A 24,660-nucleotide genomic window follows, 5' to 3' on the forward strand; every position below is an offset into this window, starting at 1 on the left:
GGCCCAGCCATCGTAGTCACAAAGTCATATGCTCAGAATCAAAATGGAGTCATAATGAAAAGAACTCGAAATTTTATTCATAAGCCAACAGAGCTACATCATTGTCTCTTTGACCAAAGAAAATCTAATTCAAAATGCTAGTTAATTCAAAACAATGGTAGTCGTCTAACTTCTTTCGGTAATTCTAAAATAAATGTGACCAGGTGAGTAGAGAGATGTCGGTGGAGCAAGGCTCGCTTAAGTACCACTAATCTCATAACCTTCCTAGACATCACACTTACTTTGGGTGAGCCTACTTTGAAGAAAGACTAAACCATTGGCATTTACTACAAAGTATATAGCAATTGCCTATTACATCTCTTGGAAAAATAAAGACTTAAACAGAATTGGCGATCTATTGATCCCAGCCAGATTTGTAGTCTTCAACCCTTCACTCTAGATCATCTTGTTCCACATCGTGAGCTTCTCTTGCTTCACAATATGCTTTGTAGGCGGTGACAATTTCTTCACGAGCTCTACAAATGTGTGCCCAATGACCAGATACTCCACATCGAGAACATACATCTCTTTGCTCAGACTCCATTGATTGAGGCGCTTTGAAAGCGTCATTTAGATGGCTCTTAGTGTTGGTGGCGCCACCAACATGGCCAGAGGCGTTGCCTCCCTCTCTCTTTCCACGTTGACCTCTTCGGTTCCGTGTTCGCCTATTTTGGCGGTTACCTTCCCAAGTAGAGCGATTATATGGACCAGAACGTCCAGAAGTATCCCTAAGGTTAGGGTTTTGCTCTTGGCGCCCTCTTAGGGGCGCGACTACAATTGGATTCTGGAATATGCTCTGTTTCCATGGATCTTGAATTATAGTTCTTCACAAGAATGTTGTCATGCTTTTCAGTGACATTCATAGCTCCAATAAGCTCATGAAACCTTGTGATCCGTCCTGCGGTAACATCGATTCGATAGTTCTTAGCAACCATCAATGCAGAGACGAGGAAGGTAGAGAGAGTCTTCTCAATCAATATCGCATTTGTGATCTCTTTGCCACAGAATTTCATTAAGGATTTAATGCGAAATGTTTCCGAGTTGTAGTCAAGAACTGACTTGAAATCACAGAAGTGGAGGCTATGTCATCTCACTTCTAGGTCAGGAAGCAGGGAGTCACGGACGTTGCCAAATCTCTCTTCGAGTGAGACCCACAGCCTTCTGGGGTCTTCTTCATTCATACACTCGTACTGGAGCGAATCAACCATATGACGAGTCATTAGGATGATGGCTTTCGCCTTATTTGCCTCTAAGGCTGCTCTATTTGCTTCCAAAGCTTGAGCTTGCTCAACAGTTAGCACGTCCTTGCTAGGCACGAGAATTGTATCCAGGATTCCATCGGCCCTGAGATGCTGGCGGACATCACGAACCCACCTGTGATATCCAGAGCCAGCTGTTCCCAATGGAGAAAAGTCTAATTTGTTCAGGTTACTCATCCTGAAAGAGAACAAGAAATTAGGGTTAGTTTCGGAGTGTAAAGGGCTACCACGAAAACAAATAAAATTTCTGAGCGTAGTCGCTTCTAAGAAATTAGGAATTTCCTAGCTTAGTCGCTTCCAAGAAATTCGATTCCAAGAGGGGTTGGATTAGATCGAAACAATGATGTAAGTGGTCAATCATAAATTCTCTACAAACTCTAAGTTTGGAGATCTCAACAAGCTCTAAGCTTGGAGTGAGCACGAACCCCCACAGTTCGGCTTAATTTGGTCTCCCCTATGATGAAGAAAGGGGGGTAGAAGAAGAGAGGTTGCAAGTCCCCGAAAAAGAAGCGAAATTGAATTTAAAAACTCTAAAAAAAGGGAACTTTTAGAAAAAAAAATACCTCGAAATAGGTCGCCGAAAAATTTGACAGGAAAAATGGCCGGAAAGTTTCCGGAAAAGTTGCTAGCAGTCGTTGACTATTGATCGGCGTTGACTGCTGACCGGCGTTGACCAGGAGCTGACCGAGCTGTCGTGGCAGTGGGTCCCTGGTGCTGACTTGGCAGTGGGTCCCGATTGTTTACGTGGCTGCTTACGTGGCAGAGGCTGTTGGTCAGTGGGCCGAGTTGACTGTGGGCTTCTGGGCTTCTCGAGTTGGGCTTGGGCTGCCTCCCTCTTTTTTTTTCTTTTTCCTTTTCTTTTTTTTTCTGCCGGTTTTCTGACACAAAGTTTGGCGGCCGGTTCAGTAACTTATAGACCGATTTTTGTATTTTTTCTTCCGGTTCCTGAATCTTCAGATTGCGAAGTGTTTGGTGACAAAATTTGGTGGAAATTGGATTTCCGGAAGTTGGTGAACCGGTGGAATATTTGCTGTGGGTTGTATGGAGCTTCTAGTGGTCGGTTCTGTAGGTTTCCGGCCGGTTCTTGGGGTGGCGCCGTCGGTTCTGGATGCGCCATCGGTTCTAGATTCCTGTGATCGAGTGCTCCAAGGTGTGAGGTGGAGGCAGAAAATGATTCAAGGTTTTGTATTCGAATTTGGGGTTTTAGCTTCTTGAATCAGGGTTTGGCTATTTGATTCAGGGTTAGGGTTTCGTGCTGATAACGTGTTATAGAGAAACTGAAATTGAGAGAAAATCGCTGTGTATTCTCTTATATTCTCTTATAGGGGCCTCTTTATATAGAGGATTACAATGCATAGAGTCTAAATCATACAAGAAAAGATAATCTCTAGAGTTTAAGCCAAACACAAATTAGGATTTTACTTGAACAGATAATTTTTTGTCAAAATGATCCTTGTAGGAATACTTTATATATAGACAGTAAGACTAGTAATTAGTAGCTTACACATCAAAATAAGTAGGTCGTCTTTCTAATGCAAAAAGACGTCTTCTATTAAAGGAAGCTGTATATTCTATTATTTATATATAATAATTTTAAGGTGGGGAGTTTGATTTGACACCAAATGTTAATCAACCAATCAGATGTTGTAACCATTCAATATATATCGTTCAAAATATCTAATATTTATATAAAAGTATAATTTCTTTTTTAATTATATAACTCGATGCGTGTAGTAACTTCATGATCCAAATTTCTTTTAATTTATAGATTTGTTTAGCTATCCAACTACTGTTCACATAGTTTAGAGTTCAGGGTTTTAGGAAATTTGCCAAAAATTGGTGATCATCAGTTCATCACATATTATATATGACCCACCAATGCAATGATGGACAACACCTAATTATTAGGATTAGTTGAATTTGTAAACTACTACATTTTCATGCATATATGTTGTGGCCTGGATTGATGTTGTACCGCTATCAATTTGCCTTATGTCGAAGGTCACTAATTTATGTCCTCCCGCTATATCTAGTTGCTGTTTATCCCAAATTTCTCCATCATATATATTCACAATCTTCATGATCAAATTGGCCACTAAAGAAATAGCAGCCACATTTGCTCTTTAAATAATTGCGCACACATATTTCTACTGCGTTGTTATAGCTCCTACTAGGTACTGGAGTTTTGCTGGACCACTTCATGCATTGCTGTTTATATTTGGGACCTCAAAACAATTGAGAGAATTCTAGCCTTGTTGTGATAATTGATTGATAGATAAGTTCAGTTTGATCAGAATCAATACGTGTAATTATTGGAGCCTGCAGAAGGACTTACAGAAGGCAATGTAATTTCTAGAAAATGATTTCTTTAGCTCCATCTTTGATCTTGGCCGAATGAAAAGGAATTCGAAATCAGAACTCCTGTATACGAGAAGGATCTCTAGATCAATAGGTAATTTCACAAAATTTATGCACTTACAGTAGACGTTATATTATTTTTTTCTTTTTTCTTTTTTCTTTTTGTGGTTTGTTACAAGTTGATCGGGAATAAAGTTTGCTAATTAAGTTGTAAGATTATTTGGGGCTATATTTTCCACTTTCGGTATGAGTAATGTTGGTCCAACATGCATTTGTTCTTTCTCGACTATTTACCAGATTTTAGCTGGAGGAGAGTCGAGCCTTATGTCGAGAGGACTGTGACCAGGTTAATTAGTCTGGAACTCTGCATATTTAAAGCGAAGCAAGTTATGGAAAAACAAATTGTAGGTGATCTTAAGCGACAGGTTTGTACCTAAACTCGGATACAGTTATCTGTTACCATCGTGTTTCAGAGTCACAGGTTGCAAAGGTGATGCTAATCAACTAACCACTAGAGCATGACTCTTTAAAATATGTCAGAGGTTCTGTGCTTTCCTAAATAACTTATACTCAAATTATTAATGGTGATAAGGTGATTAAAATGAAAGGAAGGAAAAAAATGACATCTATCCTAAACAGAAAAGAAGTACTCACTTAATTATCTAGCTAAATGTAATGACTTCAGCAGCATTTATGTAGAAAGTGCTCAAAATGTGTTTGTAACAAGTTTGTTCCTTGTCCTTGATGAAGTTTCTCAAATAGGCAACAACCAGTTCTAACAAAAACTACGGAAGACCAATCTTCAAAACCATTAATCAATTTCAAAATATGTCCAGTAACCAAAAACAATTGATCTACGAAAGCCAAGTAATATTGAACTGCAGAATCGCAGGGAGCACAAACTTGCTATTCAGATAACATAAATTCAGAAAACAGTATACAATGGTCTAAATTTTGGAATATTAATGAGACATTACTGTGGTTAACTGGGCTTTCTCTAGCACAGGGATTAATGGAAAACAAATTCGTAAATTACCCATCAAACTTATAGACTAGACTACTGTCTTAAAGATCTGCTCTTCCAGGATATCTAGGGAATGGAATAACATCTCTGATATTGTCAAGGCCTGTGGCAAACAAAAGCATCCGTTCAAACCCTAAACCAAAACCGGCATGTTTGACAGTTCCAAAGCGGCGCAAATCAAGATACCACTCGTACGGCTCAATAGGCAGACCCATCTCTGCAATCCTGCGATACATAATAGATGCCACGAAAAGTTGGGCATAAGAAACTACAATGAAAGATATGTCATAATTCTTCTTGGGAGAATGTTAAAGAAAACTACGACTGAAAAAACAAAAAGACAAAAAGGAAGCAGTATGTGCATCAATTTAAAGCAGCACAGTTCTCATACCTGCTATGAATCACATCATAGCGTTCTTCCCTTTGGCTACCCCCAATCAACTCTCCCACCTGAAATATAAGCAAAAAATATGAATGTAAATACAGCAAAAGATGCACAACACATTAGTGTATAAAAGAACCATGCAAAAAGAACTCAATGACAGAATCATTGATAGGATAATGCCCACCTTTGGTACAAGGACATCCATAGCAGCCACTGTTTTGTTATCATCATTGAGTCTCATGTAGAAAGCTTTGATCCCTTTTGGGTAATTGTACACAATAACAGGCTTCTGAAATTTCACCTCTGTTAAGAATCTGGAGCAGAACAATGAATCAGTAAACTCCATATAATCAGCAGCCATAATACAACTGATCGAGCAGAACAATGATGCAGGAGTACCTTTCATGTTCAGATGCTAAGTCAATCCCCCATTCTACATGATTCTCAAACTTCTTGCCATTTTTCACAGCATCGATTAGCAGCTCCACAGCTTCTGTATATGTAATCCGTTCAAACGGTGTGGATGCAACCATCTTTAGACGGTCTATGCAAGTTTTATCAAATTGCCGAGAAATAAACTCCATATCGTCATAGCAGTTGTCAAGTAACCACTGACACAAGAATTTGACATACGCCTCTGCACAGTTCATGTCATCCTACATCAGAAGACTAAGTGTAAGACTTCCGGATACACAATAAGATTAAAAAGTAGAAAAATTACATAGACAACAAAAAGTAGAGGAATGAGCTGCTTCTATGCTCCCAGAGAAAATAAACCAAATGGCATCTCCAAGTAATTTGAAATGAAGGTTTGCATTGATTTCCAGGCATATCACCACTGAAAACAACAATTTTGGAAAGAGTAGCTGTGAACTATACATGAACAGGATTCAAGAAACAAATACAAATGATAAACGATTACTGGAAGGAAGACAATGCATCTCCTTTATAAGGAGGCGGTTAAAATATAAATCACAGCAAAATCAAACTGATGGAAAGGATTTTGAAATATAAAAAAATGTTTTACATGAAAATTAGCATTAAATTCCAGATTAATCACCAGTATCAACAATCACCTAGGGATATAAGGGACTTGGCAATACTTGGAAGGCTCTTGCGGCAAAAATACAAGGGACATGAAGAAATGATAAGCAGGGCAGATCTGTTGTTAGGGATTTTAATGTCAAGTATCTTATTAAGTGAAGACTATGCTAGATTTAAGGTTCACAATGTGAACTTAACATACCTTGAGCTCTGCAAATGCTAATTCAGGCTCCACCATCCAGAATTCTGCCAAATGCCGTGAAGTGTGTGAATTCTCAGCACGAAAAGTAGGCCCAAATGTATACACGCTACTAAGAGCACATGCATAAGATTCCACTTGGAGTTGGCCAGAAACGGTCAAAAAAGCTTGACGGGCAAAGAAATCTTGTGTATAGTCAATCTTCCCATCCTTTTTGGGGATTCCTGGCTGAAGCTTTGATCTCTCCTCCAGCTTCAAATCATTCTCCTTCGCCCTTTTAAGTTCAGCGACAGCAGCGCCAATCTCCTCCTTACTTGCTTTAGCAGATTTCAGCTGTGAAACAGCATCTCCTTTTTCCTTGATGATTAGCTTGGCAGCTTCTAGGTCTGCTTCAGACGGGGGAGGGTTCTTAATCAGCTCCCTCTCCAACCTTTCACCTTCGCTAATCAATGTTGTGACTTGGAACATCTCACCAGCACCCTCACAATCACTGGTAGTGATAATTGGAGTGTGCACATAAAGGAAGCCATGCTTTTGGAAAAATGTATGAGTTGCATATGCCAGGGCATTTCTGATGCGAGCAACTGCAGAGATGGTGTTAGTTCTGGAACGGAGATGAACTACGTCCCTCAAAAACTCAAGGGTGAGCTTGGTCTTGGGCAACGGATATTTAGCAGGGTCAACTGGACCTAAATGGACCACCTTCTCAACTCTAAGCTCCACCTTCTGCTTGGCCCCAGCTGGGGGCAGCTTAAGCACGCCATCCACAACCACACATGTACCGGTTGGCACAAGCTGCCCAAGGTCACCCTTGTCTGCTTCCACAATCACCTGTAAGTTGCCAGGGCATGATCCATCATTAAGTTCCAGAAAAGCAAATGCATCCTTGTCTGCCTTCCTGCCCGTCTTCACCCAACCACCAACCCGGACATGCTGCCCGGCAAACCCAGACCCCCCATCGGTTCGTGATATTATGGATCTGATGGGAACTCTGTCAGAAAATTCTGCTTTCAGAGCAGAGACAGATTCGTTCAAAGTTGCTTCAGCCAGTTGGGAACTTAACTGTGCCGAATCGGCAGCCATTAGAATTGTTGTCACTTGTAACCCAATGCAAATACTAAGAACTCAGAGTTAAGCTAAAGCAGATTGGCTGGTAGCTGAATGTGTGACCTGAAGAAATTTAGTAAACACAAAGGACAACTTTAGGATTTCATCTTTAAAAGAAAAGTATATGTGTATATTCCAATGCAGGGACAACAAACTAGAACTGAAAGTAAAAATGAGGTGAAGATGAAAAGCACAGTGAAATTCGTAAGGAACATCAGCCAGGCTTCCATGGATGAAGCATCACACATGACCAACCAAACTAGCTGGCATTATCGGAACAATAATCTCCACTAAAGATAAACCGACGAAAACAAAAGTAGCACACACAACTAGAAACATGAACAAAATCAATGTAGGGTTTTACTTTGCACAAGCAAGGGTAATCCAAAGCATCCAAAATTTCAAGAATTGACTAAAGCTAAAAGTAAAACCAAGTAACACAACAAAAACCTGCACGGGTTCCATGGATGAAGCATTTACCAAACTAGCAAACATTAACATATAGGTTCGTAAAGATTGAACAAACACCAAAGATGGTTACTTTTCAATCCAAAGATGAAGATGATAACGAACCCATATTTCTTATCTAGCTAACATCACATAAACAATCAGATTTATCATACAATTTCTTAGCAAACCAAAGATAATAGAGCACTATAAATAATCTACATTTCAGAGTGCTAAAACCAAATCTGCTTACCCAGAAGAGCTGGATTTGAGTACCCGATTCGATTTGGGCTTCGTCTCTTTCTTCTTCTTCTTCTTCTTCTTGTTCAAATTTAGGGTTGAAGTTGGTGTGTGGCGGCACTAAGAATAAGAAGAAGAGGAGGAAATGATGGATTATCTTTCGCTGGATTCTGCCCTATTGACAATTGGGAATATCTGTGACGTGTGGTTTCTCCAAATACGTGGCAGCTCGAGGTTGGCTCAAGAAGATATTGACACCGTAAACCTTAGTAGACGATAGAATGCCTCGACCTCCAAACAAATTGGAGCGTGTTGTTATAAAATAGGCTAATTTGCTTGTTATAGAAAGTAAAAGGAGAATTGGTGCGTCCTATTTGACCATTTCACGACTCACTAAAACCCCTCTGTATAGGGTTGGAGTTACTGTTACTTGATTACCACTCATATTTTAACTTGGTGGTCACTGCAAGTTACTTGGTGATCAATCATAAATTAAGCAAACAATTTAGTGATTACTTACAAGCTATTACAAATTAACCTCAAAATAATTATGTGGATAGCCACATAGTGCCACATAATTGTAATATTTACATAATTATGTGATCAAGATAGATAGATTTTTTTTTTTTATTTAGGGAGAATTCCACAAATGGTCACTCAACTATGACTCATTTGTCACTTTGGTCACTCAATTATTACTCTGTCAATCACTTTAGTCACCTAAATGGGCATTTTATCTCACTTTAATCACTTCTCCCAATCATTCTAATACAGATTTCTCAATTTTTCACAATTGGTTGGACGAAAATATCATTAATATTGTGGCAAATAATTTTTTTTTTAATGAAAAAAATTAACGAAGTGACTAAAGTGAATAACAGAGTTAAAGTTGAGTGACCAGAGTGATATATTTAAAAGGTGAGTGACCAAAATGTCGAATAAGTAAAAGTTGAGTGACCATTTATGATATTCTTCCTTTTATTTATTTTTGCTGACACTCATTACTTCCCTAATTTAGTGTCTTTTCTTCAAAATTTATTTAAAATAAAACCAAATTGTGTGACCAATAAAGATACGGAGTAACCATTCAAAAAATTAAAAAAAAAGATACGGAGTAAAACTGTTGCAAAAGTTTCCCCTCTCCACATGAATTCTTTTATCGAGAATCAAGAATGTCACGATGCTCCTCCAAGCTATCTTTCACGCTACTTCTGTATAAGGAATTTTACTCCTCATGTGAGCTTGAAAGGTTTAATAATAGAGAAACTATAGAAGGGGAAGATGCTAGCAAATTGGTTGCTTCATGAGTTTTTGCGTTAAAATTCAATTTATTTGCGAAAGATGCATATACTATGGGATGTTACATCCTGCTGTTGGAAATGGAAACAAGATAACAGTTTCGTTGAGTCGATAGAAGGTAAAAGAAGGATTTTATTATATGAACAAGCATGTTAACTTATCGACTCTTAGATACAACGTTATCCTCAAAGAGATTGAAGAAGATTCAAAACTGATTTCCTCTCGGGCATGCTAGGAATGGCTCCCTTCACTTGAACACAAAGAGAAGCGGCCGCAGCTGACAAAAGTGAAAAGTAGGAGCATAAATCTTTTGCTAAAGAAATCCTTCAAAAAAAAAAATATTATAAAGAAAATTTTATAAGGTGCAGCCACCCTCACCTGCAAATCTCAGGCATTCCTTTATGGACTTGCCCTCCACAAAAGCAACAGCAAAAGAGGCAGTAAACGTATCACCGGCTCCAGTAGTATCAAGTACTTTCGCAGCAGATATGACAGGTTGTTTAATTGGTTCATCACCTTCTACAAATAGAGCAGACCCTTTGTCCCCAAGTTTTACTAGGACTTGCTTAACACCCTGAAAGTAGACATAATGAGTATAGACTGGCTAGAATCAAAGCTCCTCAACTGCAAGGGTTATTCCTTTTCTGGTACTTAAGACATGAATTATGATAGTCATAATATCACATTTTCACGACAAACTTGGTTCAGTGCTTTAGCAGGGAAGAGTTGCCGAGTTACCAGAATTGAAAAAAAAAATAATCTGTAAGTTCTAAACACTTTCCTAACCGTCCAGATTGATAAAAGAAAAGCAGAGAAGTGTTATTGAAAGTTCACTGATCAGAACCCCCACAGTTACTACCATTACATGGGTCATCTTAAAACTTGTATTGGTGGACCATCCAAAAACAAAAGCAACCCTTAGAGATTGATGACCCCATTTGGCTTAAATCAGACCCTAATCATCTAAATCAATGCCATCTAGCCAACATAAAGATGGTGATAAAGGAACTGTTAAAGAATTTCATAAACAGCGAAGATTCTAATATTTGCATGATATTGTGCCTCTCTGTCATAGATCTACATAGCATGAATAAAACTGTACATATACTTACTTACAAGTAAACAGCTAACCAATTGATTTTAAAAGAAGTATGGTTTTAATAAATCATCAGAGAATGAAAAATCTTCAATTCATAGAAAATGCCAAAGAAGCCCAAGTTACAAAGACTGCTTTAATTTAGCAAAACTCACCATTTTATGGCATTTGACAACGGCATTACTAATCTGTTCAAAGCTTTCGGTCGGCATTCCTGTCAAACGACCAAGCTCACTTTCGTTTGGGCTAAAAATATCAACATAGTTCAATAGCTCCTGGGAGATTGGTGTATCCATTCCTCCGGCATCCAAAATGACTGGTACACCTGCACTCTTGGCAGCCTAAAGATAAAAAGATATGTCAGACTGGATAAACTGTATGTAAGAGATAGGCAATGAATATTAAGACACTTTATGTTTATGGTTACTGTTGATGCATACAAGCAAACTGACTGTCTAAAGTATAATGCATAAGCAGCAAGTGGCCTAAATCAGGAAAACAAGGAACAGTTAGATCACCAAGGGTATTGATGTGATACCAGCAAACCCATCCAACTATAAACTTATAAAGTCAAAACTTTACCTAATGGGAGGAAGCAGGTAGGCAGAGTTTTGGCTTATTTCTCTTATTTCATTCATGCAAGAATTCAGGTCACACATAATGAAGATGATGGTTATCTTAGGCATCACCAGTTGCAACCTTTACTAAAAACCGTACAATACAGAAACTAGCACAAAGACATATGTTTATGGTTACTGTTGATGCATACAAGCAAACTGACTGTCTAAAGTATAATGCATAAGCAGCAAGTGGCCTAAATCAGGAAAACAAGGAACAGTTAGATCACCAAGGGTATTGATGTGATACCAGCAAACCCATCCAACTATAAACTTATAAAGTCAAAACTTTACCTAATGGGAGGAAGCAGGTAGGCAGAGTTTTGGCTTATTTCTCTTATTTCATTCATGCAAGAATTCAGGTCACACATAATGAAGATGATGGTTATCTTAGGCATCACCAGTTGCAACCTTTACTAAAAACCGTACAATACAGAAACAAGCACAAAGACATGGTACCCCAAAATTTTTCTAGGAAACAATCTGGAATGCAGGAAACATCAAAGTGATTTATCTAGAGTGTGTTCAAGGAACTAAACTGCTGAAAAGCAAACAAATCCATTAGGTTGCATTTATGATATGCAAATTTAAAAGATTTCGATTTAAATTGAAAACTCTGTATCTAACTCATTTAAAGGGTCAATTTGACATTTCTCAAGTATTCAAAATCCAAATGCATTACTTCTTGAAAAATTTCAATCCTTAAAACCAACAAAGAACTCCCATCCATGCACAGATTAGCCATGTTTTCACATTTTGCAGTCATAAGCTAAAGGAATTCTCTGGAAAGAATATGGAACATAACAATTGAAGAGACATAAACCGGTCACCCAATGATGCAAGTCTAACCCATACACTAAGCTTTTAATGTTTAACTGTCAAAAGAATATATGGGCTATAGATATGCCCCGCATACAGAAGTGATGTACAAAGCATGCCAAGAATTTTGGTAGTCTTCAGAGTCCAAAGTTCAACGACTGGTTAAGTAGTACATCAGGTTACTACATAGATAATGTAGAGACAAATGACGAAAAAATAAATATCAATATACTTATGAGCCGAATAGGATACAGAGGAACAGTAATGTAGGAGAAAAAAGTCTGTTGTATCAAAAATATTAACAACAGACTCTATTACTTTTTTTTATCATAGGTGTAATATGTAGATTTTCTTTGCAGCTATTCTTTGGGGTCAATGGAAATCTGATTCCAAAGCATCTACTGATATTCCCCTTTTTTTCATCTTCAGATTCAACTACAAAACAATAAAGCTATCATTGTAAATCATATTCAACTATGTGTTGTTTAAAGGAAATAGACCTTAATTCACGACTAAAATATATTTGCACCAGTCATCAGTTAATCCTCTGGAGAAATCGCAATTGTCCTATACATTCTAAGAAGCAATTATTAACTCATTGGATTAACCACTACTGGGTTTCAATATCAGAAAACAACTTGATAGAAATTTAGTGAGATTTTTTGCACATATGCTACAAGTAGAAATTTTAAGTGCATAGTCTCTCCAAAAGACCGAAATTCATTTATTCTATTCACCTTCTTGGTCTGAAAAAGCTATTCTGAACTATTCATTGTATATAGAGACAAACAATAAATTGGTTGATTTGACTAATGCCATTCAGAAGATAACAGAAATTCCTCTTATTCTGAGAAGAATATAAAGTTACATAGATTGCCAAAGAACAAGTATTCTGTTGAGCTAATACTGTTTCATCTGTGTCAGGTCTCTTTTCTGTTAGCAGAACATGGCATCCCCATACAAAATTCATAACTCATAAACATATTAATATCAACTCCCACATTTTGACTTTCCATATCTCCACCACATTGGCACATTCTCATTACCAAATGACAATGGACATCAAACCAGGTAGAAATCCAATAACCCTCTTTCTTTTACCTAGCTAGATTTCACAAGCTAAAAGCTTTCTAATACCCTAAAACATAATCGCACACGACAATTACATGATCTCACAAACTCTACAAAACCACCAAGCACGACCAGAGTAAACAAACTCTCTTTCCTAAATTCGAAGTTTCCTAGCTCAAGCTTCAAGTTCAAACACCTCAGGAAAAAAAAAATGATCTTGCAAGTAAAACAATAAGTAACACACAAAAGGCACAGTAAGATCATATACCTCCCAATCTAACACAACACAACAATATCGTATAAAAACCGAAAGTGTATCATTCAATCACAAAGCCCTGACCTTTGCAACCTGAATGTTGACCACTTCTGGAATCTCCCTCTGAAGCAAAACAATCCCAGCACTCCTCACAACCCTCAAATCCTCATCACTCAGTCTCTCAGGCCAACACCTCATGTTGGCACCACCCACAATGATGATGGAGTTCTGACCATCACTCTGCAACATCACCACAGCATGCCCAGTGGGTGCAGCAGCCACACTAGTCAGGTGATCCAGGTGGACCCCACCACCCCTGAGGGCATCAGTGACCAGTTTGCCATGGGCATCCTGACCCACCTGGCCCACAAAGTAGGTTGGGTAAGCCAGCTTGCCACCACAGGCAGCCTGGTTGGCACCTTTGCCACCAGCCAGGGTCTGACCGGTTTTGGCTGAGATGGTCTCACCCTCCTTGGGGAGTCTCTCAATCTCAACATAGATGTCTGCATTGGCTGAGCCCACCACCACGAGTGGTGGGGTTGTGGGGGTGATTGGGGTCAGCGGGGTTTGGGATTTTGATGAGTCTAGGGAGAAGCAGGGAAGTGGGTGTCTTGTGGTTTTGAATTGGAGATTTGGGTTGGTGTTGATTGGTGTGTTTGAGTGGTTTGGGAGATGGGTTTGGATTTTGGAGTCCCATTGTTGGGATGGTAAAAATGCTAACGCTCTCATTGAAGTTATTGATTCAAATCTGTTCTCTTTCTCAACGAGAAAAGGAGTCGGCTTTGTGGAAAATGTGGACTTTTTCCTGAGGAAAGTTTCACCAGTGCTACTAAACAAGAGAATTTGAGTTTTAATTAAATTGTCTTTCTTTTCTATCTATATTTAGCTGAAAATTTTAGCGACAGTTAAATTTAATTTTTATTTAAATATTATGTTAATTTTATCCTCAAATTAGTTAGATATTTTTGTTTTCACAGGTTCATCTCTTGACCCTACAATTTATTTTACTTTTCATTTTGGCTTTCATTAATTTCATCTCAAATACTTACATATACATAGTAGGAACGAAGAGATTGCCAAGGTTGGCATTTTGTTGCTTATGGAGGACGAGGATCAATATGTATACCACTAATTTAAGCAAAGCAATCCAAGCCTTCTTCTCACATTGTTAAAAGTCCTGGCTGAAATACTTTACCCTCTGTTGACCAAAAAAAAAAAAAACCGAAGTACTTCAGCTAGGAGGGTAAAGTCAATACTCACCAGCTCTCACAAATTGTTTTAGCCAATCATCTCCAAATGAGAATCAGACTTCTCCCGAAAAATCTTCAAATCATACTCTATTATGCAACATCCTTGATTTCGTGGGGAGCGATATTGTTTAAGGGCACGCAAGATGGAAAAAAAATCTAGTAGAGGAGGTAGCTAGCAGGAAAGCAATCTAGGTGAATGACATGAAAGCAGATTCAAAATGATAGGATCATTAATTATATTGAGTTGGGAATAAAACATAAAGAGAGACACTTGTAATGGGTTCACATTGCCTTGTTACTCAAGCAGAGAGCTGTGGACGCAGCTTTAAAATCTAGAGCATATGCAGGGGCAACAGCCTTGAGAAAATAATTAAGACTAGGAAACAAGTGCAGAGTAATTTCGCGCTGCAAAACCAACAGAAGTGTTATAGAACAAATATATACTACAATAGTTCGATTGCATTTTTTCACAAAACCGAATACAGCGAACACCGAATATCTCCAAAAAGAAGATGAAATGAGCAAAATTAGCTCTTCAGATGAGCAGTTCTGTGCTGAGTTCCAGTATACACGAAGCTTTGTATATTTTTGAATTAAAAGAAAGAAAATGATGAAGAAGAGAAGAGAGTCGTCCCAGCCAGTTATTTATACATCTGGTAGATTACCAGATCCACTATCTTACTAACACGTGTCACATGAAGAAAAACTCTACAATTAATTGTAGCTAAACCAACAGAAAATGATTAAAGGATTCTAAGCATAACACAATCCTAACGCACCAGAGCATTACATATTTAACACTAAACTAAACCAAAAGTTTGATCAATTATCGCCCATGTTCATGTGACATTAACATCTGAATTTGCATACTGGCATACCCGCTGGTCGTACCAGTACTAGAAACACCTTCACCTTTAGTATCCGCAACATTAGTCTTCGAATTGGATGACCCTAACAGGTACTCAGTCCCCTCATCAGAGCAGGAACTACCACATTTCCATGGATGTTTTGCCTCAATTCTCATCCCCTCCAACTCCATAGCTACTTCTTTCATCAAAGGCCTTTCCTCTCCTTTTATCCTCAAACATCTTTTCGCCAGATTCGCCACTTGCCGTATTGTCTCCATATTCCTCTCATTCAGAATTTCAGCATCAAGAATTTGATTCAAGCATTCTTTTTCCATTGAAGAAATAAACAAACTTGCTAGGTTTCTCTCTTCCTCGGGCCTAGCAAAAGAAACTGCCACTTTCCTCGTTAGTAGCTCCGCTAGCACAACACCAAAGCTATATACATCACTCTTTTCAGTCAGTTGGTTTGACTGGCAGTATTCAGGGTCCAAGTATCCAAGTGTCCCTTGCACTAGTGTTGCTACTTGAGTTTGATCTATAGGAATGAAACGTGAAGCTCCAAAATCTGACACTTTGGCCATGTAATTGTCATCCAATAATATATTCGTTGATTTCACGTCTCGATGTATGATTGGAGTAGAAGTAGAGGAGTGCAAGTATGCAAGTGCCCCTGCCGTTTCTGATGCTATCTTCAGTCGTAATTCCCATGAAAGCACAGATCTTTGTCTTTTCTTGAATACATGCTCAGAAAGAGTTCCACCGGTGATGTACTCGTATACTAGTAAAGGCACTTCGGTCTCGAAACAACAACCTAATAATTTTACCACGTTTCTATGGTTGATTTGAGAAAGAATAATCACCTCATTGACAAATTGATCACTTTGAGTTGGGGCACCCAGTTTTGACTTTTTGATGGCTACAACTCTTTTATCAGGCAATATTCCTTTGTAAACTGTTCCGTAGCCTCCTTCACCAAGAATTTCACCTGCATTATAATTGTTCGTTGCCTTCTTAAGCTCTTCAGCCGTAAAGATTTTTGTTGTCTCCACTCCTCCTCCATGCGTGGCTAGCTGTTGCTGTAATGTTAAGCCGCCATTTTCTTGAAAATACTTTTCTTTGAGTTTGATGAGCCTTCTTTTGTTCATTATCCAATATATCCATGACATTGAAACAACTAAAACCAAGAATCCTTCAATGAGACCTGAAAATATAGATATGCATGATTAAAAACTCCCAAACAAAAATAATTTCTAAGGTAGATCATTACATATGGTTTACTGAATAAAGTTTCCCTACCTAATGATAAATATAAGTGTGTATATGTATAAGTACTCACCCGATGAAATTTTCAGGGAAGTGTTATTTGCTTTGGGATATTCAACGCAAGATCGATCTTTGTTTTTGTACCCTCCGTTACATTGACAAGAATAATTTCCTGGAGGCGAGTTTATGCACTTCCCATTCTGGCAGGGGTTAGTTGAAGCCTGGCACTCATCGATATCTAAAATTAAAAATAAAAGAAAAAAAAGGTTATATAATGTGACAGATCAATGAGGTAAATCTCATATTGAGCTTTCAATAAGGTGTGCATAGTTACCTTTGCAACCAAGGTACGGATTTCCATGGTAACCTGGCAAGCAGTGGCAAAGGTAACCAACCGTACCATTTGCGATGGTACTTCGGTCAACACAGGTGGTATTTTCTTTGCATGCATAAGTACTGTGGCTCTTCTTTGCTACTTCACATGGCTCATCCCCAATCGCCCAGTTAATAAGTACTGGAAGTAGCTTCCTTGTGGTAGCCAGTTGTTGGAAACTTCTCTCCGGGGAGAATGTGAAATTGCCTTCGTCCACAATGAATGCGTAGCTGCACAGGTACTTTAAGTCCCACGAATCTGTTCGGTTATCAGAATCAAGTGCCTCCAAGGACACAGTGATATTTTGGAGTCCACTAGGGATGGAATTTTGGGCACACCCAAAGCCGTCACAAGACTCCTGCAACTCTTTGCCAAGCGCATTTATACACAAGGTCACAGTGAACCCGACTGCTTGGAAGCCACTTCCTTCATCTGGGTCTGGGAACTGAAGTAGACCTTCATAAATTGCTGCATTATTACAGCCAACGAGAAAGAACTTGTTTTTTGCAGAGATGGTATAAGAAGGCGGCAGCTCCAGCGTACTTGTGCTGTTGGCTATCTTTACACCCTTGTTGTCATAACAATCTAGGGCTACGGCCTGCATGACTTGCAACTCACCCTCAGAAATGGAAAAGTTAGCTATGGCCATGGGAAAAGTATAGGTACTGTTTGCAAAGTTTGTTGACGTGGGTGTGGTGGATCCATTACAAGTGATGTTGAATTCTGGACGCAGGTAGCAGCCATCGCCTATCCCAAATGGATATGGGATTGTTATATCACCGCACTTTTCTGCACAACCATGTAGGGCTTGATCAGCTGCTGCTCTTGTTGTTACAGCTGCCAATAATATCGCCAAAGAGAGTTTCATCATTTGCATCCTCCAGTGTAAAAAGGCCATGGCACTAGTACTTTATACTAGTATTCGTTCTAGCCAGTAATGGTAACAGATCGAATAATAGTTTACAAATTGTATTACTTGATAAAGTTATAGAATACCAGTAGTCCTTTTATAGGAGAAGGAAGACTGGTATCCGTGCTGTGGCTAGCTCTTGTTGAACAATGGGTTAACTACGTGATCCAACGACGAAGATGAAGTCGATTGTCCCCATTCCTGGAAGTAATTAAAGCTTCCCACTTGGCATGGAAAGATTGACATCCAATTTTGTTTGTAATTGACATGCATGTCTAGCTTCTTGGAAATACTCGATCTAATAGTCAAATGACTCAAATTAATGCGATCAAATATTGTCCAACTTAAGATTAGTTCACATGGAAGATACCAAGCAAGACCGCGCGCGCCATGAGTGAGTTCGTAGCAGCATTTTATTTGACCAATATATGTATGAGTCCGTATAATCAGCGCGAGTCAGCGTCAGCTAGCGTTGCCCAATTGCTTGTAGTGCAAGAAGTTAGACCTATCAGCGTCAGTAAGAAAAATTAAGAACAATTAACCAAAAGCATCTAGGACTAGGCAAATGAGATTGTGTATTCCTTTCGTACGTATGTGGAGAGTGGCAACTGGGAAGGGTTTTCGACTTTCCAATTATTCTTTTTGTATTTTCTCTGAGAAAAATTTAAAGAAAATACTCATGTGCACACATATCCATACAAATTAATTAGAAATCTACTTAATTACGATGAAATGATTTGTCATAACAATGTTTATTGTTATTTAAAGTTCGAAACCACCGATCTTAAAATGTGAAATTACAACCATCACCCTCTGTGGAAAAGCATATGCATATATATTTGTCTAACTAATATTGTTTTAGTGAGTAAAATGGTCCCAAATTTTTGTAATTGTCTCCAAATTCAGCAATGTGATTATTTTGCTTTGAAGTTTGGCAAACAGATGTAGACCCTCTACATATATTATTAGCTTCACATGATTTTTATAAGGGCCCAAATAAAATTTTCTCCTGTGATTTTCCCTTCATATTGTTTATTGGTTTCTTCTGCAGGCCTTGATCATGAGAAACGAAACAAGTTGTCTTAGCACAAATTCTTTTTAGGAAGTTTGTAATGAATTATTCAAAGAAAATTCTTTTTAGTTGTCCACTGGTCCTTTCTTTGACCAAATTAGAATGAAGGATATACGTACATGCATGGCTACCAGGTTTTGATTTTGAGTTTTTGACAAAATGAGTCCTTTGAAAATCACATTGAGTAATTCTTCTAGAGGACAATTACATACTACGTACACTTCAAATCATCAGATGTATATCATGTATATGACTGGGCACACAGACGTACGCCAAAAGTCTACTAAAAGTCTAAAACTCTGATCAATCCCCGTCATCGTAGGGCATTAACATTTGAATTTGCATGCTGTCATACCCAGTAAGATCATATGCTCCCAATCTAACACAACACGACGATATCATATAAAACCGAAAGTGTATATATCATTCAATTACCTGATCGACCTTTGCAACCTTAATGTTGACCACTTCTGGAATCTCCCTCTAAAGCAAAACAATCCCAGCACTCCTCACAACCCTCAAATCCTCATCACTCAGGCTCTCAGGCCAACACTTCATGTTGGCACCGCCCACAATGATAATGGAGTTTTGCCCATCACTCTGCAACATCACCACAGCATGCCCAGTGGGTGCAGCAGCCACACTAGTCAGGTGATCCAGGTGGACCCCACCACCCCTGAGGGCCTCAATGACCAGTTTGCCACGGGCATCCTCACCCACCTGGCCCACAAAGTAGGTTGGGTAAGCCGGCTTGCCAACACAGGCAGCCTGGTTGGCTCCTTTTCCCCCAGCCAGGGTCTGACCGGTTTTGGCTGAGATGGTCTCACTCTCCTTGGGGAGTCTCTCAATCTCAACATGGATGTCTGCATTGGCTGAGCCCACCACCACAAGTGGTGGGGTTGTGCCGTTGTGGTGGTGATTGGGGGTCGGTGGGTTTTGGGATTTTGGTGAGTCTAGGGAGAAGCAGGGAAGTGGCGGGCCGGGTGTCTTGTGGGGTTGAATTGGGGATTTGGTTGGTGTTGATTGGTGTGTTTGAGTGTTTTGGGAGATGGGTTTGGAATTTGGAGTCCCATTTTTGGGATGGTGAATATGCTATTGCTCTCATTGAAGTCATTGATTCCACTCTGTTCTCTACTCTCTCTTTCTTAACGAGAAAATAAGGAGTTTGGCTTTGTGGAAAATGACTGTTTGCTAGTGCTGCTAAACAAGGAATGTGTTCGGGTAAATGGGGTATCCGGAACCGGTTTAAGAAGTCGGGTTAAGGTCAGTCACTTTTGTGTTTTTACAGGTTATAGTAGAATTTTTCGTGAAAGCTAGTGAGCATTGAGGGGGGTAAAGTACTTAAGCTAGGACTTTTAGCAATGTGGGAAGAACTGGAGACCTCTTTTGCTTAAATTAGTGGTTTACATATCGACCCTCGTCCTCCATTACTCCATAGTATCTAACTACTTATACATTTAAGCAACAAGAAAGCAAGCTTGGCAATCTCTTCGTATTTGTGATTAAATTAATGAAAGACAAAATGGAAAGTAAATAATTGTTTTTAGCTGATCATCTCCAAATGATAATCAGACCCCTTTCGAAACAAATCTTTAAATCATACTCTATTATGCAACATCCTTATCCTCGAATTCATGGGAATCGATATTTTGTGTAATTGCACACTAAGGTGGAAAACTGTTATGTAGAGGAAGCAGCTAGAAAAGCAATCTTGGTAGCTACTTCCTCATGCTAGAGACCCGAGAGTGTCAGTGACATGAAAGCATATTCAAAATGATGCGATCATCATATTGAGTTGGGAATAGAATAAAAAGAGAGAGACTTGTAATGGGTTCACATTGCCTTGTTAATCTCTCATATAAAGCGAAGCGCTGTAGACGCAGCTTTACTATGTACAGCATATGCAGAAGGCTATAGAAGAGACACTGATGAAGGGAGCAACAGCCCGAAGGGAAAGTTACAAAACTGAATACAGCAGAACTTGGCGTAAAGTACATATCGACCAAAAATCTCCAGATAAGGAAGGTGTAACGAGCAAAATCAGAACTTCAGAGAAGTTCCATCCCCAGTTCCAGTAAACATACAAAGCATAGCTAGGAAGATTGACAGGCAAATTGTTACTCATTGTCACTTCCCTACAAATTTGCAGACACCTGGGCAGAAAAGAAAACAAAAACAGGCAGTGTTATAGCTCCTGTAACGCTCACCCGGTCACTCACTGATGCCATGAAATTCCTTGTCATTATAGTTTGTTTACATGAATAGTCATAAAAAGAACTCCTGGTTACTTGTACTCCGAAGCTAAATTGATTAACTACGCCAGTCCGAAACAGGTCTGGCTAGAAATTATAGCTAGCCCTTGAGTAGTTCTTGCTGTGTAATTAGTCCTTTACCTCTACACACAGTATAAGTAGTCATAAAAAGTTTTTACTGCACACAATATTTGATTTGCAAAACCATATATGTTCAATTAGCAACAACTTTCTCTGTGTAGATTTGTACTCACCCAGATTTAGAGGAAGAAGAAAACTTTGGAACCAACAGATCCAACCCCATAAAAGCACAAATCAGAATCTACATCAACAAACCCAATACTTCCCTAACAAAATATGTCAAGCATACCATGTATTTGGACTAGTTTTACAGTAGGTTCCAGAACTCTTAAACCCTTTTCTAAAAATAAGTGAAACGTAAGCCAAAAGAAATAAAAAATCTAACGTAAGGAATTCAAAAATTTACATCAATTTCCTGCCAAGCATTAGCCATCCTAACAAGTTTTAAACCGTAAAACCAACTGAATCTGTAACTAAGAAGTTCCATCCATTCAAATTGTTCATAAGCTGAAATAAGTTTTCTCCAATGGCCAAAGAACTACTCAAGATACAGGGAAGGAAAACGAACATATGCCACCAAAGATGTCTAATGCCAAAGCAAGTCAAGGATGTTAATCATAATCACTGGCTCACTATACTAAATATGCAGTAGCAAAAAAGGTACATGGTGATATATAGGCAATGCAGATATTCAGATCAGTAGCCAACTAGCCATTAAAGTTTCCTTACTGCTTGACTGTATTTTTACCTCAGTACGATATAGCATTGGCTTGGCCAAGTAAGAGAATGCTCTCTACAAAATAATCCATGAAGTAGTACGCTGCACGAATTCCATAATCTTTTACTCGACCAGTCCTACAATCCACAGTATGCAAATTTCCATTATATCTTTCGAACACGAGATCTTCACGCCTACAATACAACAATTCATGCATATAAAGATATCCCTCCTGCCGTAGGGTTAACTTAGTCCATGATTCCGCCACACCATACTCTTTCATCACCCAAATGTTGAAGTCAAACGATGGCCTTGGGGAAAGCCTGTCGAGCATATACAAGGCGAGGCAGTCCCCATGTTTTGAAACCCAGCATGTCTGTTCCCTCAAAGCTTCAGGCACCTCTATCTTGCAAAACACTTCACTGACCATATCAAACGACATAATGCAGTTGCCCCTGTTTCCCCAGGGGCGATACATTCCACCAGACCAATGTGGAGAGCCATTGACATTGACCAATGCCCGTGCAATATTATGCAAACCAGGAAGCACAAAATCTACAGGAGTAGCAGCTGCACTCAGACTCTTCCAGGTGCCCCTAGCTAGCGAGTAAATCTCACCTCGAGTTTCAACTATCATAATTATCAACACCTTATAGTCATTGGTACGCGAATCGTAACCAAAAGCATATCTTTTACCACTACTCCTACTAGATGGTGGGCTAGGCAAAATCACAATCTTTCTAATAGATGGGTTCCAAATTAAAACGGGAGAATCAACATAACTGTCAGGAGCAAGACATACGAGACCGTTACAAGTCCCAATGACAAAGAGACTCTGAGCTGAAACATTTCTTCCTTTATAAACAATAGTTCCATTGTTGTAAGTAATAGGGTTTATAAGCTTGCACTCACCAAAAACAGGGTCATCCCAGAGCAAAGCGTAAGACTTGCTACTCATCTCCGGGTGCGAGGAGAACGCGTTCAGTAGAAGGAGGCGAGCGTCGTTGTCTTGGATCGTGCGGCTGAGGTGGAGACGAATGAAGGTGGAGGACTTGATCAGGGACATCCATGACTTGCAAACTGCGGTGCATTTCATCAAACACTTGGTAGGCAACCTGAGAAGGATCTTTTCTATGATTGGTTCCGGAAAATAGTCCGACATTGCTCCTCTTCGCTCTTACTCTTACTCTGAAATTTTCAGAGACGTAAGGGTTTTGGGGGGTTTATAAAATACTCAAGAGACCACGTAAAAGCACCTTTGGGTGCGTGCTGACCAAAATAGAGAATGGAAACTAAAAAAGACGGTAAAATGGGGAAGGGTGTGTGCATAGAGGTTCGTCCGAGTTACATCAAATACATTAATTCGATATAGATGTAGACCAGTTCGAAATTAAATCAAGTCACTTCGCGAATGCATGGAGTCAATATGTCTAAGTCTATATGAAACTTGTTTACTTGATGCGAATGCATGGAGTCAATATGTCTAAGGCTGCAAAACAGATACAAAGTTATAGACCAGATACTTCCATAGTAAGATTGCAATATTCGAAAAAACTGAAATACGTACCGCGCGCAGAAGTAGAGAGAGAGAGAGTAAACCACATAAGTCTTACGCCGATTTTCAGTATATACAAGGTATATATAGGAAGATTGACAGGCAAATGTAAGTCACTTCCCTACATAATTAGGGCAAAATAAAAACAAGCACGGTCACTAATTCACTACTGTAGTAAATATCCACGAATTCGTTGGTCACATACTCGATCATTATAGTTTTCATGAATGGTTATAAAATAGGGTTAATGCTCATACACCCTGAATCCATCAAAATACCTCCCAAAAACCCCAACAAATTATTTTTATTCCTCTTCACCCAGACTCCTGTCCCTTTCTTTCCTACCTACCCAACATATCTCTTTTTCTTGCCATCAGTACCCTTCTGTTGGTTCTTTGCATGTTCATATAGTTTAATATTTCTCTGTTACAATTGATGAAACGTGGTGGGCCCATTCTTAAAGTTATTTGTTTAAACAGCAGTGTTAGAATTCATCCTCTATTCCAAAAGGCAAACAGTACGTTTTAATATTCATAATTTCGATTGTCGATCGACTTGAGCTAAATGTTATCTGCAAAAACACTAGCAAAGAATTAAATCAGGAAAGAGAAAAATTGAGAAAATTGAAAGACTATAGAGAACGTCTTCCTAGAGAAACTCCCAATTATTGGGATATCCTCTATAGACTTCAAACCAGAATTTATAAATTAGAAGAAGATATTGAAAATCTTTTATATATTCTGGGAGAGGAACAAAAACCTCTTGATTATTTGAGCATTGGTTAGATCCGCAAATCACTGGTATCAGAGCTTGCAAAGAGCTCAACAGGGGAATCCCCAATGGGGACAATGTCTGAATTAATATTAGAGAAGTTGAATTCTCTATTAATATCCTCTGATGAGAAACATCAGACCCTGTTACAAGAAATATCTAGATCTCAAGATCATCTAGATACGTTACCTGATATAATCACTCGATTAGAAAAATTAGAGCAAAAAATGGATTATATCAAAGAACTTCCAAAAACGGAAGAAGAAAAGCTAACAAGTGTTAGTAGAAAAATCAATGAACAGCAAAA

The 24,660-nt window shown here is 38.9% G+C and overlaps 4 protein-coding genes and 1 pseudogene across 5 annotated transcripts; all 5 read right to left on the reverse strand.

Annotated features, from left to right (window-relative positions):
- Nucleotides 1–4,505: 4,505 nt before the first annotated feature.
- LOC133728353 (asparagine--tRNA ligase, cytoplasmic 1-like) lies at nucleotides 4,506–8,294 on the reverse strand. Of its 2 annotated transcripts, none has more exons than XM_062155769.1 (6): nucleotides 8,139–8,294; nucleotides 6,312–7,478; nucleotides 5,465–5,721; nucleotides 5,250–5,379; nucleotides 5,072–5,130; nucleotides 4,506–4,905 (listed from the first exon to the last, which is right to left on the reverse strand). In XM_062155769.1, exons 2-6 carry the CDS (start codon nucleotides 7,389–7,391, stop codon nucleotides 4,722–4,724), a joined length of 1,710 nt encoding a protein of 569 aa, XP_062011753.1. In that variant the 5' UTR covers nucleotides 7,392–7,478; nucleotides 8,139–8,294; the 3' UTR covers nucleotides 4,506–4,721. The 2 variants fall into 2 exon arrangements, with proteins under 2 accessions (XP_062011753.1, XP_062011754.1); XM_062155770.1 differs by having other exon boundaries at nucleotides 8,116–8,268.
- Nucleotides 8,295–9,384: 1,090 nt separating this feature from the next.
- On the reverse strand, nucleotides 9,385–14,611 carry LOC133731004 (ribokinase). The gene is made up of 5 exons (XM_062158485.1): nucleotides 14,597–14,611; nucleotides 13,345–14,136; nucleotides 10,653–10,838; nucleotides 9,780–9,975; nucleotides 9,385–9,678 (listed from the first exon to the last, which is right to left on the reverse strand). Exons 1-5 carry the CDS (start codon nucleotides 14,609–14,611, stop codon nucleotides 9,587–9,589), a joined length of 1,281 nt encoding a protein of 426 aa, XP_062014469.1. The 3' UTR covers nucleotides 9,385–9,586.
- Nucleotides 14,612–15,154: 543 nt separating this feature from the next.
- LOC133732996 (wall-associated receptor kinase 1-like) lies at nucleotides 15,155–17,952 on the reverse strand. Its single transcript, XM_062160592.1, has 3 exons — nucleotides 16,956–17,952; nucleotides 16,695–16,859; nucleotides 15,155–16,559 (listed from the first exon to the last, which is right to left on the reverse strand). Exons 1-3 carry the CDS (start codon nucleotides 17,890–17,892, stop codon nucleotides 15,337–15,339), a joined length of 2,325 nt encoding a protein of 774 aa, XP_062016576.1. The 5' UTR covers nucleotides 17,893–17,952; the 3' UTR covers nucleotides 15,155–15,336.
- A 1,447-nt stretch (nucleotides 17,953–19,399) lies between these two features.
- On the reverse strand, nucleotides 19,400–20,192 carry LOC133731005 (ribokinase-like; annotated as a pseudogene).
- A 741-nt stretch (nucleotides 20,193–20,933) lies between these two features.
- Nucleotides 20,934–23,189, reverse strand: LOC133731006 (F-box/kelch-repeat protein At3g23880-like). Its single transcript, XM_062158486.1, has 3 exons — nucleotides 22,066–23,189; nucleotides 21,599–21,649; nucleotides 20,934–21,129 (listed from the first exon to the last, which is right to left on the reverse strand). The coding sequence occupies exons 1-3, from the start codon at nucleotides 23,187–23,189 to the stop codon at nucleotides 20,934–20,936; spliced, it is 1,371 nt and encodes a 456-aa protein (XP_062014470.1).
- Nucleotides 23,190–24,660: the final 1,471 nt, after the last annotated feature.

This window comes from Rosa rugosa, chromosome 2 (genome assembly GCF_958449725.1).
Source record: "Rosa rugosa chromosome 2, drRosRugo1.1, whole genome shotgun sequence".
In the NCBI taxonomy this organism is placed as follows: domain Eukaryota; kingdom Viridiplantae; phylum Streptophyta; class Magnoliopsida; order Rosales; family Rosaceae; genus Rosa; species Rosa rugosa.